At 33.9% G+C, this 14,386-nt stretch overlaps 1 protein-coding gene across 6 annotated transcripts in view; it reads left to right on the top strand.

Moving 5' to 3' along the window:
• The first annotated feature begins 10,638 nt into the window (after positions 1–10,638).
• LOC101743085 (kinesin-like protein KIF21B) overlaps positions 10,639–14,386 on the top strand; it is an 85,279-nt gene continuing 81,531 nt past the window's right edge. For 3 of the 6 annotated variants that reach the window (XM_021350595.3, XM_012693750.4, XM_062668800.1), the window contains exons 1-2: positions 10,665–11,031; positions 11,593–11,645. In XM_021350595.3, the coding sequence (XP_021206270.2) occupies positions 11,608–11,645 (38 nt within the window). In that variant the 5' untranslated portion in view covers positions 10,665–11,031; positions 11,593–11,607. Of the gene's footprint in view, positions 11,032–11,592; positions 11,646–14,386 lie in introns of all 6 variants that reach the window. The other 3 variants (XM_021350596.3, XM_062668801.1, XM_021350593.3) reach the window with 2 other exon arrangements.

The raw sequence follows: 14,386 nt of genomic DNA on the forward strand, positions 1-14,386 counted from the left end.
AAGGTATTTCAGAATTACTCGTATTTCATTCCTATATCCGTGTGTTTGTGGTTTAGACGTCGAGGTTAAGCGCGAAATAGATAAGTGACCTTTTACTTGACGGATAAAATATTTGATCAAGTAAGCTTATTTTGCTGTAAATTGAATAGCTAAGCCCGCAGGTCATCTACTATATGGGATTGCAGAGCGAATAGAAACTACAATATAAATAATGAAGCCCTTTATCATAATATATCTTGATTTCATTGTACAATTGACCAACCGTTTCAGAGTAGATCTAGGCAGAACTCTGGCCCCAATGACTTTGAGCACCCTACCACTAGTACCTAAGATACGAGCTTAGAATAGTAGCGGAAAGTAGTAACAATGGATAGCTCGCATATGCATACATGCATGAATTCTGGGGTACTTATACCGTCTAATACCCCAAAAGCATTGTCATTAAATCCTCTATATCTTAAATACAAATACAAATTAATCAAAAAAAGTGCATGATAGAACTTAAAAACATTTTTAATGTCCAATCAAGTTCATTATTCCAAATCACGCAATATTTCGTAAGAATAGAAAACTGAACAGTGCTTGTTAGACAATATTAATGTTACCGCGATGACAGTAACGCCATTTATCGTTGAACGAATATCAAAATAATTAGTAAAATCGAGAACTCTCGAGAAGTACAACGCCATCTATTGTCAAATAGCGGAAACACATATCGAAACTAGTCGACTTATCAGTCTCAAGCCGCCAGCTACAGCTCCGCTCGGGTCTTTAACAAAAATTTCAACGATATAATTTGAGGTTTTTTTATTGTTTTAAATAAAAGAACACTTATTGCGGCATAACTATAATAGTTAGACATATGCTGTCGCGAGACTTTTTGTAAATAATAATGTGTTCTAAAAAGTCGTAGTACATTATTTTATTGTATCGTCAATAGTTTTCGCAGGGCACGCGATGTAAGGAATATTTTAGGTAATTTTTTAACATTTTGGATTACGTTATTAGAGTTTTAGTAAGGACCCTATTTTTTTTCAAAATAGATTATAGCCCATGTCACTCGGGAATAGTGTAGCTTCCAAACAGTGCAAGAATTTTTGAAATCAGTTCAGTAGTTTCGGAGTCTATTTAATACAAACAAACAAACAAATATTTCCTCTTTATAATATTAGTATAGATGTTCCCGATAATTCTAGGGGTGTCGTATCGACTATAAAAGCAGGGATAACACGAAAGCAGTTAGTAATCGAAACTACTCGAAGCGAAACAGCGATCACCTGAAGCGAAGCGGAGGAAGCGAATTGCGAATTGTAAGTGTTCTAAGTGTTAATACAGTTTTAATTTCTATTTCGGTAAAAAAATATTTATCCCGAGCCCCGGTGCGTAAAATTATTTATTGCCTTCATAAAATTATCTTAACAATATAGTTATTTAAGCAGTTATTTATTAATGTATTATTGTTATTGCTATTTTTTTATACAGAGCTGGACTGACGCTCTGCTGAAAGTCGCCGGACTCCGCTGAATGCAGACTGCACAAGACCGCTATTGTGGCGAACCTTAGGGAGCCCTATGTCCAGTAGTGGACGTGCATCATCATCATCATTCTCCTGCCCTTCTCTGGGGTCGGCGCAACATATTTTCTCCTTCAATACTTCTCTATTATATACCATTTGCTCACTCCCCTCTTACACATATCGTCTTTCACGCAATCCATCCATTTCTTCTTAGGTTTATCTCTTCCTCTAGGTCTGCTTCTTCAGTAGTGGACGTGCGTGGGCTAAAAAATAATAATAACGGAAATGTAACAATGCGGGTGGGAAATAGCGAATGCAATTCATAAATCGCTTCTCGAACTCACAAAACTTCTATTAATATATTATGATTACCGGCAACCACACGCTGCAATGTATGCCTTAAAAAAAAAGAGGTTTCAATGACGTCAGAACGATTATAATTTCCATAGAACCGGAATTCACAATTTCTATTTTCTTCCTTATTCCTTCTTAGCGCACGGCTTTGATTATCGAAAACGGTAAACTCGCCGAATAATTACGTAAATTTTATAAATCATGTTGTTTTAAATTTTTACTTTTAAGCCAAGGGAGTTAAGCCAACAGAATTTTCGCAGTTCATCAAATTTCGCGGTGCTGTGGATAGGGAGTCAGGCGGTCGCTCAGTCGTTATCGGGTCGTCGTAGCCCTACTGCCCGGATATGGTTCGGTCAGTCCAATGTTGAAGATAGGTTTCATGTCTTCATGTCATGCGCTATGACATGTCCGTCTTCAAGCGAGGCTTGTGGAGAGTATTATGCGATAGGCAGCGACTTGGCTCAGCCCCTGGCATTTTTGAAGCCTATGGGCGACGGTAACTACTCACCATCAGCTGGGCCGTATTCTCGTCTACCTACAAGAGCAAAAAAAAAATTTTCTTTTTGTTCGCTGTTGGGCTTGTTGACGAACCTACGTATGGTTAGTGGTTATTGGATACCATAGCGTGACATCATGGCGTGAATGCCACGAGCCATCTTAAGCCATGAGGTCCGAGTTTGAATGGTATTGTAGAACAACTATCGATGCTTGCCGAAACACACAGGACAGTAGCTCCAAGTCAAGCGGACGCATAATACACCGCCAGCAAAAACCCGCACTTACTAATATTTTTAAAATTGCCTTCGCAATCACACCGCATAAGCAATGGCTAATGAAAGTAGGTGAATTAAATCGTGAGCTTTCAAAGCTTTAAAGCTGGAATTTTTTTTTTTTTCAAAACTGTCCAAGAATGTAAATCGACGTACTGAATATTCATCGACTTCGACAAAAGAGTTGGAGGTTCGCTTTGAACGCGCAAAGCCTTATTTATTTACAACAAGTACTCGGTTTTTTCGTAATGAAAATTTTATAAATTAACATGGAATGCTTGTTACGTATTCGCAGTCCACAATATAGCTTCTCTTTACTTATAGACATTGGTTTCATTAGTGTAGACCGACCGGTAATATGGCCAGTTCAATATTTTTTCGACTCGTATTCATTAAGTTCGCTTACTTTTTTTCTAAGCTCCGCTCCTAAAAAAGCTTACATGTTGAAAGAGACATTGGATTTACGTTATCTCAGACTATATAGACAGGTCACGGTGTGTTTGACGTAAAACGGTATATAAAAAAGTGTATCTCAAAAAGGATTTCTCTTCGTACTTACGTATGGAATACGGTTTCTCGGGCCTCCTAAAAACCTATTGAAGTCTCAAATATTTCCTCATCTGTTTATCTCGTCCTTCCTCATCAATTTACTGAGACACTGTATCATCACTTCATCAACTCGTTTCATTCGATCCATTAGTTCATCAATTGTAGAGAAATCAACTTCGTTCGATTTTATTTTTCAAACAACAAATTTTGTTATTATAAATTTAGATTAGACACCAAACAAAAGTTACGGATGTTGGTAAGAGAGTAGCGGATCTGAAATGCGTTGGCTGGACCATTAACAAGGCGAAATGATAACGGATGGAGTCAGAAAGTGACGGAATTCTGACCAAGATTAGGCCGTAGATGTTCCGGAAGACCTAAGGCACGATAACGTGGATGAGAATCGCGAGATTGAAAATGGAAATGAAGATTTGGATAAATTCAACGCTAGCAATAATGGCACCGCGTGAAATGCTTTTAGCAATTCAATTATATGAGTAGACATGGACAATCCAAATGCCACCACCCAACTTGAAACATGAGTTCTAAGTCTGAGTTCTACAGTACAACGACTGCTCCAACATTCTAACATTCTAACCAGGACGCACCATTGCTTCGCGGCAGAAATAAGTAGAGATCTACTCGTACGGACCCATGAGATGTCCTACCACCAGTAAGTGATGTCGAGGGGGAAATGCTGATTTCTTGCTATTAGCGCGGTAGTGAAATCGATCCATGCAACTCACTATACGCCCGAATAATCCTTTATTACTACGAAACATGAGAATTAACAGTCACACATATCACCTCACAATCAATAATACAAGCGAACTGGCCATGAACTACTATTATTAGGTACCTAAACATCTTACGAACGTGTTTCCGTGATTTTGTATTTTTCATATAAAATTTTATTTAATTACAAAAGACCCGCTCCGGCTCCGCTCGAGTCTTATTAACAAAAATTTCAACGACATTTGATATGGTTTTATTTTTTTTAATAAAAAAACACTTATTGCCGCATAACTATAATAGTTAGACATATGCTGTCGCGACACTTTTTATAAATAATAATGTGTTCTACAAAGTCGTAGTACATTATTTTATTCTATCATCAATAGTTTTCGCAGGGCACGCGATGTAAAGAATATTTTGGGTAATTTTTTTACGCCTTGGGATACATTATTGGAGTTTAAGTAAGGATCCCTCATTTTTTCAAAAAAGATTATAAACCTATGTCACTCGGGAATAGTGTAGCTTCCAAACAGTGAAAGAATTTTTCAAATCGGTTCAGTAGTTTCGGAGCCTATTCAATACAAACAAACAAACAAATCTTTCCTCTTTATAATTATATAATAATAATAATGTGTTCTACAAAGTCGTACTACATTATTTTATTCTATCATCAATAGTTTTCGCAGGGCACGCGATGTAAAGAATATTTTAGGTAATTTTTTTACGCCATGGGTTACATTATTGGAGTTTAAGTAAGGATCCCTAATTTTTTTCAAAAAAGATTATAACCTATGTCACTCGGGAATAGTGTAGCTTCCAAACAGTGAAAGAATTTTTCAAATCGGTTCAGTAGTTTCGGAGCCTATTCAATACAAACAAACAAACAAATCTTTCCTCTTTATAATTATATAATAATAATAATAATAATGTGTTCTACAAAGTCGTACTACATTATTTTATTCTATCATCAATAGTTTTCGCAGGGCACGCGATGTAAAGAATATTTTAGGTAATTTTTTTACGCCATGGGTTACATTATTGGAGTTTAAGTAAGGATCCCTAATTTTTTTCAAAAAAGATTATAACCTATGTCACTCGGGAATAGTGTAGCTTCCAAACAGTGAAAGAATTTTTCAAATCGGTTCAGTAGTTTCGGAGCCTATTCAATACCAACAAACAAACAAATCTTTCCTCTTTATTCCTATTTATAATTATATAATATAATAATATAATAATATTAGTAAGTATAGATTAGTATATATAAATTATACTTTACATGTGAAGCAGGTTGACATACATATTGATTATTGTAATTCCAATTGCTTAAATTGAATTAAATTAAACTTTTTTTTTATTGCTCAGATGGGTGGACAAGTTCACAGCCCACCTGGTGCTAAGTGGTTACCGGAGCCCGTAGACATCTATAACGTAAATGCCGTCACCCACCATGAGATATGAGTCGTAAGGTCTCAGTATAGTTACAACGGCTGCCCCGCCCTTCAAGCCGAAACGCATTACTGTTTCACGGCAGAAATAGGCAGGGAGGCGGTACCTACCCGTGCGAGCTCACAAGAGGTCCTACCACCAATAATTTACTTAACTAAGCATCATTTTTTATTTTTCTCAAGCGTGTGTATTTCGATTAAAAAGTCAAAGCAGTTACAAAAACATACGATTATAAGAGACTATTTCTAAATCATGTTACGTTGTATGCAAGTTAGAAACATTATTTTTACGAAAATCCTATTTGTCCTTGCAATTACATCGCCTTATCGTTGCCGCTGCTGACTACTCCCCGAATCCTGATCACGCAGGAGCCAGTCACCGTCGACGCCTTAGACACGTCCTTACGGATCTATCAGATCCAATAACCCTTGCATTAGACACCTTTAGCTCTAACACTAGTAACCGTACTCGTCGAACTCGGCAAAGAGTTCGACGTGCAACTTAACCTAAACATCAGCCCGCTGAGTTTCTCGTCGGATCTTCTCAGCGGGTCGCGATTCCGATCCGGCAGTAGATTCATTCGCGAAGCAACTACTCTTGAGCTGTTAAGTCTCCTGTGGAGGCGTTCGGATAGCTGTTAGCAAATACCACCCCTCCTGGCTGAGCCCTTGCTCGCCCAGCTGCCCTGGTAAAACTGGAAAGGCCACCCGGCCACCAGTAATCTCTCAAACATAAAAAAAAAGTTTAAGTTATTCTTTTCATGAGCCACATTCATAATTTTAAGGGAATAGTTACTGGAAACTGAAGGAACAATAAAGAAATAAAAGTTGATTGGTTCGCAGAGTTTTTTTTTTTAATTCGGTATATAATCGTTCATAACAACATTACTGAGGTCATAAACAACAAGATTTAATTCTCATTAAGTCAGAACGAGACCCGACGGCGATCACTAGATATTATCTGGGATCGTTTCCATTAATTTTTGAAGATTGTGCAAAAAAGTTATATTCATAATCGCAAAATTTATGATGGGCTATGGCGGTGTAAAATTTCATATCATATATAAATGTGTACTATAGGTGTGTATTCAAATATATTGGTATAGAAATTAATTTATGGCTCAAGGAAAAGTGAACGGTGAAATAGAAACTTTAAATAATATGAAACGCGATTTTAAAATCGATAACATAATTCAAACTAACAAGTTTTGCTCTGTCGGATACGCATTTTTACTTCGATTTGTTTATTTTATTTTATTGCTAATCTTTGTGATCAATCTATTAAAAAGCAATCCTTTCTTCGTCCTTAAACCACCCAATGTTACTTTATCATCATTGTATTTCCGTTTCTAATAATCTTAGGCTACACACATCAACTGGGGTACACCTGTAGGTAGATCTGATTATGATCTCATCATCTCGTGTAAACATAACATAATAGAAAAGAAAAATATCTAATTACCAACCCATATGGAATAATTATTTAAAAAAACCTATGCTCCGAATTGAGAATCAGATCCTTCTTTGTGATTTAAAGTTGTTTAAAAATCGTCGACCGTCTTTTGAACGAACGTAATTGGCTAATTTCTTTCAAATGGAGCGAAAGAAAATTTATTAGAAAAACGTCCCGTAGACTTACTTTTGATTAGTAATGTAAATCTGAATTACTTTGAATACAGCGAAAAGCCGACCGGTAATTTAATCTGGATAGGATTTTCAATTACAGAGTTGTTTATTTTCTTTTGTCCCGGCCATGGCAGTAGTAGCGTCTGTCTTTTGTAATTATTAATCTAAAACAAAACATTGGAGATTGAACTGCCTAATACCTTTCGTCTTGTTGAAGGATTGACGAGAAGGACGCCTGATAATTACGAAGCTGTATTAAGGATCCGTTGAGTTTGTGTAAATTGGATACGTTATTTTATTCTGGATTTAGAACATTCTGGATCAAAGTTATCATGAAATTCTTAAACTGCAATTACAATATAAAGTTTTAGAAACTATTTTCAAACGGGTTCATAAGACGTTTTTCACGTTCATTATCACAGGTAGAGTATGTATAGTTGTTTCGGCAAACTTCGTAGTGTCTCTTAATAAACTTAAAACAAACAAAAGGAATCCGTCCGATGGAAGACACATCAAAGGAAAAACAATCTTTTTGTTTTTATTTAATTCCGAGCATTTTCATATTTATCTACCTTTAAACCTTCTCTGGACTTCCACAAGTAATTCAAGACCAAAATTAGCCAAATCGGTCCAGCCGTTCTCGAGTTTTAGCGAGACTAACGAACAGCAATTCATTTTTATATATAGAGATAGATTATTGCCCTAATAGGTTGACGAGCATACAGTACCTACACCCGATGGCGAGTGCTTATTGTTGTTCATCGTCAGCAATGCAGAGGCAACCCGCTGCCTACCGTTGAGTGCTCTCCGCAAGCCTTGTTTGAAGGATGGAACTTTATTAATATAGCTTCTTTTTATAGAGTGTCTATAATAATCGCATCTGTCGCGAAAATTTAAAACAATTCGTAAAAAGTGTGAAAGTTCAATTGAATGTCCAGGTTCGTGTATCAAAATGAGCGGTGAAATCCAAAAAGGAAAGCCAAGGGCCCGCCCCACTGAACTGTTTTGAGACATCTTGAATCTCTGAGAGGCTTAACTTTTTTTTAGAATTTTACACAATACGTTCGTTTTTAAATTAAAGTAATTATTAGCCAACACTATATTTGATCAAGGATTTTCGTTTTGGCGAACCTTGAGTAGGCCTATAGGTATCTAGCTATATATGCTTTGAATTTGTGAGGTAGTTTGAAATACAATGCTTTACACACTATGTACTTAATAATCGATTAATATACACATGAATTGATTCTTGTTTATAGTATCTCTCTGTCCAATTTTGTCGGAAAGTAGGTATTCGTGTATTCTGGTCTTCAGGGTAGAAATATCGTATTATTGTACAATACTTTATGATATTTAATTTTTATTTATTTATTTATTTAGACACACCAACAGCAATACACACAAAACATTCAAGCTTAAAATTAACATGTATAAAATTAAGTACTGGTATGTAAGCCAGTTACAGGCATGTACAGAAATCTCTTATAACACACTATGACATGTTACAGCAATTTTACAAACAGCGGAAAAATAGGCTAAATTTAAATATTAACAGTACGACAAAAAAGTATATTTGAAAATAACATGAAAACAAGAGTTAACTACTTAACATTCTCTCATCAATTATAAACAAAGGAACTTGGATACTAGTTTGTTTTTGAGACCAGGACACGTGTCGTTAAATGATATAAATAATATCAATGAGCACCGTCACCTGCTTGACATCATGTGAACCGTAAGGTCGTCCAGAGCTATTCCTATAAAGTAATAAAAATACTTTTTAAGCTCTGTATGGCAACACATATATTTTTGATTAGATAAGGAGGACTTAATAAAAAATCGATAGATATTTAAATGAGGCCATTAATGCACGCACATAAAATTTTATATACATGTATATTCACTCTCTTGATTCAGTCAAATACCTACTGTACAAATATTTCAATCTACATAAAGTACCTATCTATAGCTTTTTTTATGTTGAAAAAACATATAGATACCGCGTCTTTTGAGTTAAAATCACATTATGTGAGATTGTAGCTCACTAAAAATCCTTTGTTAGAACCGTCCCTATTGGAATACAAGAATAGCTTAAGCACATCGAGCATGAAAGCTTAAAATTACAGTCACAAATGTAGATAATATACAATATGTCCCTAATACTTGAGTTTTCTGTACATACCTAAGTATCTCTCCTTTTATAAAACTTGATTCTTTAACAGAAGTGAACAAGTTTTTTTTAAATACGTAATTGAATTACAACTTATATCAGTCCGTCCGTTTGTCAAATGTTATTAATCTTTTAAAAAATAAAAATCTTTTTTTTTTAACGGAGCATTTAAAATCGAATTATTTAAGTAATACTTAACACTTGAAATGTAGTATCACTCTGCCGATTGTTTCACGTATCAAGTATCAACTATCAAAGTATTTTTACTAAGCTACTGATATTGAAATCTATTGTTACCTATATGCAATATTAGTAAAATATTAATATTCCTTACATTAGCAATTTAAAACCATAATATTATGAATTTGTGACAAATTATTCGGTTATAAATTGCTCGTTAAATTCATATAACAAGATCTAAATCACCTAATCCGTTTCGATGAAGGCTATCTAGTTTCTTCATCGTGGATTAATTCTAGACAGTTAGCCATTATAAAAATTGAATATAGTGTCATTAACCTCACAGTTGAAAATCCAAGATCAGAAAATACGGATGCGAATTTAATACTATACCGTTTTACACTTAATAATTATGTCATTACACACAATCGGCAAAAAATGTTACAAAAACCACCAATACGGGTTTAGATAATAATGCCCGCGTATTACTTTGTATGCGTTTTTTTTTTTTTTATTGGTACAATAATTACGAAGTCACTCTAAGCTTATACTTGTTCAAGCACGCCTTTGGAAAGTTAATGCAATCCACTAATATGCAATTTTAAGTAAAGCGTAAACTTATAACCAAAATAAAGAGAACCGATATGTACCTACACTTTCTATGCTGAATTTCGTCTGTCATGGCAATTTTTGACAACATTTTTTTAATGTACTTTTTAATAAACCCACGTGTTGGTCAAAGTAAAAGTACTAAAAAGATTTTGTACCTAATTATTTTTTGTTATTCTATTTATCAGTATCTTATGTCAAACTGGGTATTATTATTTAATTCTATGTAATTACTATTAATATTAACAAATTATATTAAGTTTACAATTTTAGATTTTGTTTCTCATTAGTTTTCAATATAACGAAGGGAAACTTCAGCTTAGAATGGGTTAATGTTAATTACTTTATTAATTTAAATTATTGACTAACTTAAAATTATTATTATCGGCTGAAACTAATACTGCCATCTCTTGATACTCAAAAGAACTACGTGAGCATCACGAACGACATTCAACCATAAAAGACATATTGAAACTTCTAACTAAATGATCAACGCGCGCCATCTATTGGTTGTTTAATAAAATATTATTCCTTTTTAAATTTTTTGAATGAAAACAAGCAATTTACATATAAGAAAATTGGATCTTTCTATCCTGAATTAAAGTAAAAAAATATTTGTTTAAAACTAAATAACGGGAGTAGTAAAAATAGTGGTTAAGTTTTTGCACTGGTAGCCCAAAGTGTTTTCTGTCAAATTGACGTCAAACCGTCTGGCCGTGTTTTTCAATCAGTCAGTTGTCAAACAGAATTTTGTGAATGATTGCGGCGAGTGTCTCGTCGAACGTAAACGGTACTTCTAAGTTAGCTGCATTATTTGCGTTTTCATAAAAATTGTAACATAGAGTTAGCTTAGCATTAAACTATTCCACGTATTTAGAACAATATAAAATCAAATAGTACATTATAACCAGTAATTTTAAGTTATATTTTATTTATAAAAATCGTCGGAATCTTGTTACAATGGTGAAAGATGGACAAAATAAATATCGGTCGTTGTCGATCTAGCGAGACTTTGTGACGCAGACGCTATGTGTAATGTGATCTAGTGCTACAGAATTAAAGGATTTCTAAGCCCCGGTAAGTTAATTTGAATTTACACAATACACCGTTAATTTGTTTAAATTATCAACTGTGTGCAATAGACATAAAAGTTATACTGTTATTCGCATCGATATCGCAATCCTTATCTTCTCAAAAAATCGTATTATTTAAGTACTATCACAAAAACACATTCCTCAGCCGGTATTAAACGTATTTTAAACTCTTGTAACTTACGCAAAAATGAAAACTAGAAAAAAATTGCACCGACAGGTTTTCTGTTATGAAAACGCAGTAAAAATGACAAATATTTAAAAAAAGAAAAGTACAGTAAAAATATGAACAATTGCATAATTCAATAGTTCATCAAAATTTGAAAATAAAAAATTGTTAAACAATCTCACCAAATATAACAATGTAATTTAAAAAGTAAATTGTTTCAAAATATAAACGTAAATTGACATATTCAACACAATATCTATTAGTAAAGGTTTGTTTTTCTAATTTACTTCTAATACCTAAAAGGCATATACATACCCATAACATATATAGTTGAATTAAAATTTCTTGACAACAATTGCATTGATTCTGTTTGTGCAGGTGTATATTGCAGTCATGGCCAGTGAGGAATCCAGCGTAAGAGTTGCTGTGAGGTAATTATTTATGAATATTATATTTAAGTTGTAAATTTTTTAGTGGGATAAATATTTTCAAAATCTTTATTTATTTCGGTTACACTGATACGTAAACTGTTGTGGCATTACTGCTAAGTCTTGTAGTACGAATTTGAAATAAATAATAAAAAACCATTCAAGTTTAATGACGTTTTTTTTTTTTTTATTTATGTTCCTACTTTTATATAAAGAAGGTAGAATTAAAACCATTGTTGTTAATTTGCTGAAATATGTTGCTTTAAACACTTCAAATAATACTGATAGGGACCTTCTAAAACTTAAAAAGTAATCAATATAGATTAGAACTAATCAAACAAGTGATTTTAAATAGAACAAAGAATCAATACATTTCTAAAAACCTGTAGTATGTTTGTAAAACCTATAATTTTTGCAACTATTTACTTGAACATTATATTTAAGCCATCTACAACGTAAATGCGCCAACCATCTTGAGATATAAGTTCTAAGGGTCTCAGTATAGTTACAACGGCTGCCCTACCCTTCAAACCGAAACGCATTACTGCTTCGCGTCAGAAATAGGCAGGGTGGTGGTACCTAACCGCGCGGACTCACAAGAGGTCCTACCACCAGTAATAAAAGTAATTTCATTTACAATACTTTGTTGTCCGCTCATTGAAATAATTTTCATAGAATTCTCCATAAATTAAGATTTATTAGTATAATTGAAATTGTAAAGTTCATTTTTATAATTTGCAGAAAGTTAAAACTACTATAATAATCCACAATAAAGATCAGTTATTAACATTAAAATAATAATTAGCGGTCGCGAAAAATAATAATTAGCGAAATGAAAACTTCTATTAAATATAGCCTAATAACCACTCTAGTAATATCAAAGAGTACGTAGGGTACATAAAAAAAGCCAAATTCCTTTTTTTAAGTAGAGTATGAATATATATTTTGTTGAGAATAATTCAGATTTGCAGTAGTCAAATATCTTGAAATATTTTCTAAACTGAGTTAGAATAAAGTGAAGACGTTTAAACGCGCCTTCTTTTATACTATTCAGCATACATTGACTGTTCGTATCGAACTCAATTTCATGATTTATATCATTCCGTTAGGGGGTCGTCACGCAAACACGCGGCCTACATCGTTGCGTGCCAATACATTGCCGGTAATGTGCGTTGGTGTCGTAAATAAAACACGGAAACATTATGAAGTGTTCGATTTTCAAAAATGCTTAAATTATAGCCACAGATCAAGATCACATATTGTTAAATACGTGAAGATGTGAAATAAAAGCTATAGATGCGAGGTATGCCGTCTAGAAATTCTTCTGCGGGTTCCTTCTGATCCCATTATTTGCGCGGTAAATTTTTATTTAATAATCTCTAACGGTATGGTGGTAGAGCGAAGCCAGTATTATTTGATTCTACTCACCTATCATTAAAACAATGTTTTCAATGATAGGTGAGGTTTTTTTTTAAACGCAATGGAGACTTCAGCCTTATTACTCCAGATAAATCTCACTTCTTAAACATTTTATTTCAAACATATCATTAAATATAATAAAATAAAATGTTTAATTCTAAAATTAACATCGAATTAATTCCAATGCTTTTTATTAAGTGATATCAAACAAAATTTAAGGTCTTACATTGATAATCGCAACATTTACACTACGAAGCATTAGGTATTTAGTGTAATAAAAAAAGGCGTTTTCTGGATTTTAGATCTTCGAATGAGTCCGTCATGCACACATACTATACATCTTCAGATTCTATTAACACCTCCGCCATAAGATTTATTCATAGCTCACTCCATTGTATCTATAGTTGTGACATCATGATTCGAGCAAGGACGTACCTAAACGTCGCAACGTTAATAATTTGGAAAATAAGTTAATAATAAATTACTACTATCAATTTAAATATCGGCTAAACTTAAATGATGTTCAATTAAAAACATCGAACTGCTGATGCTAATACAAAATAAAATCCATCTTTAATTAAAAAGATAAATGTCGTTTTTTAAAGAAATGTCACTCAAACCAAATAACCTTTCACCCCTCCAATATAATATTGCACGTAGTGTTTTTTATGTTTTGATCAGTAGAATCATATTATTTTTTAATATGTACACACTTTATGACGCTGTTTTTGCTAAACATTAATTTACAGAATATGGTTACGGTCGTTAAAATAAGTGGCTTTGAAGTATGTTAAGCTTCCATCACCTTTGCGCGTTATTCAAATAGATAATGAAATTAAATGAATTCAAATGAAACCCGCAAAATTATAATTTGCGTAATTACTGGTGGTAGGACCTCTTGAGAGTCTGCGCGGGTGGGTACCGCCACCCTGCCTATTTCTGCCGTGAAGCAGTAATGCGTTTCGGTTTGAAGGGTGGGGCAGCCGTTGTAACTATACTTGAGACCTTAGAACTTACATCTCAAGGTGGGTGGCGCATTTACGTTGTGGATGTCTATGGGCTCCAGTAACCACTTAACACCAGGTGGGTTGTGAGATCGTCCACCCATCTAAGCAACAAAAAAAAAAAAGATAAGCCTCTGTAATGTTTTTAAACTAACGCGTCCAACTTAAACTGCTGTAATTGCAAAATAGTTGCATTGGAACTCTTGAACTATGCCGCATCGAATCTGCGACAATCGCTTCTAAGGACAGTCTCCGACCTTTCCTCAACGTCGGGTGCTACTTACACCGTTACGTAACAACTGAACGAAAAACACGAAATAT

The sequence above is a fragment of the Bombyx mori genome, chromosome 5, assembly GCF_030269925.1.
Source record: "Bombyx mori chromosome 5, ASM3026992v2".
Lineage (NCBI taxonomy): Eukaryota > Metazoa > Arthropoda > Insecta > Lepidoptera > Bombycidae > Bombyx > Bombyx mori.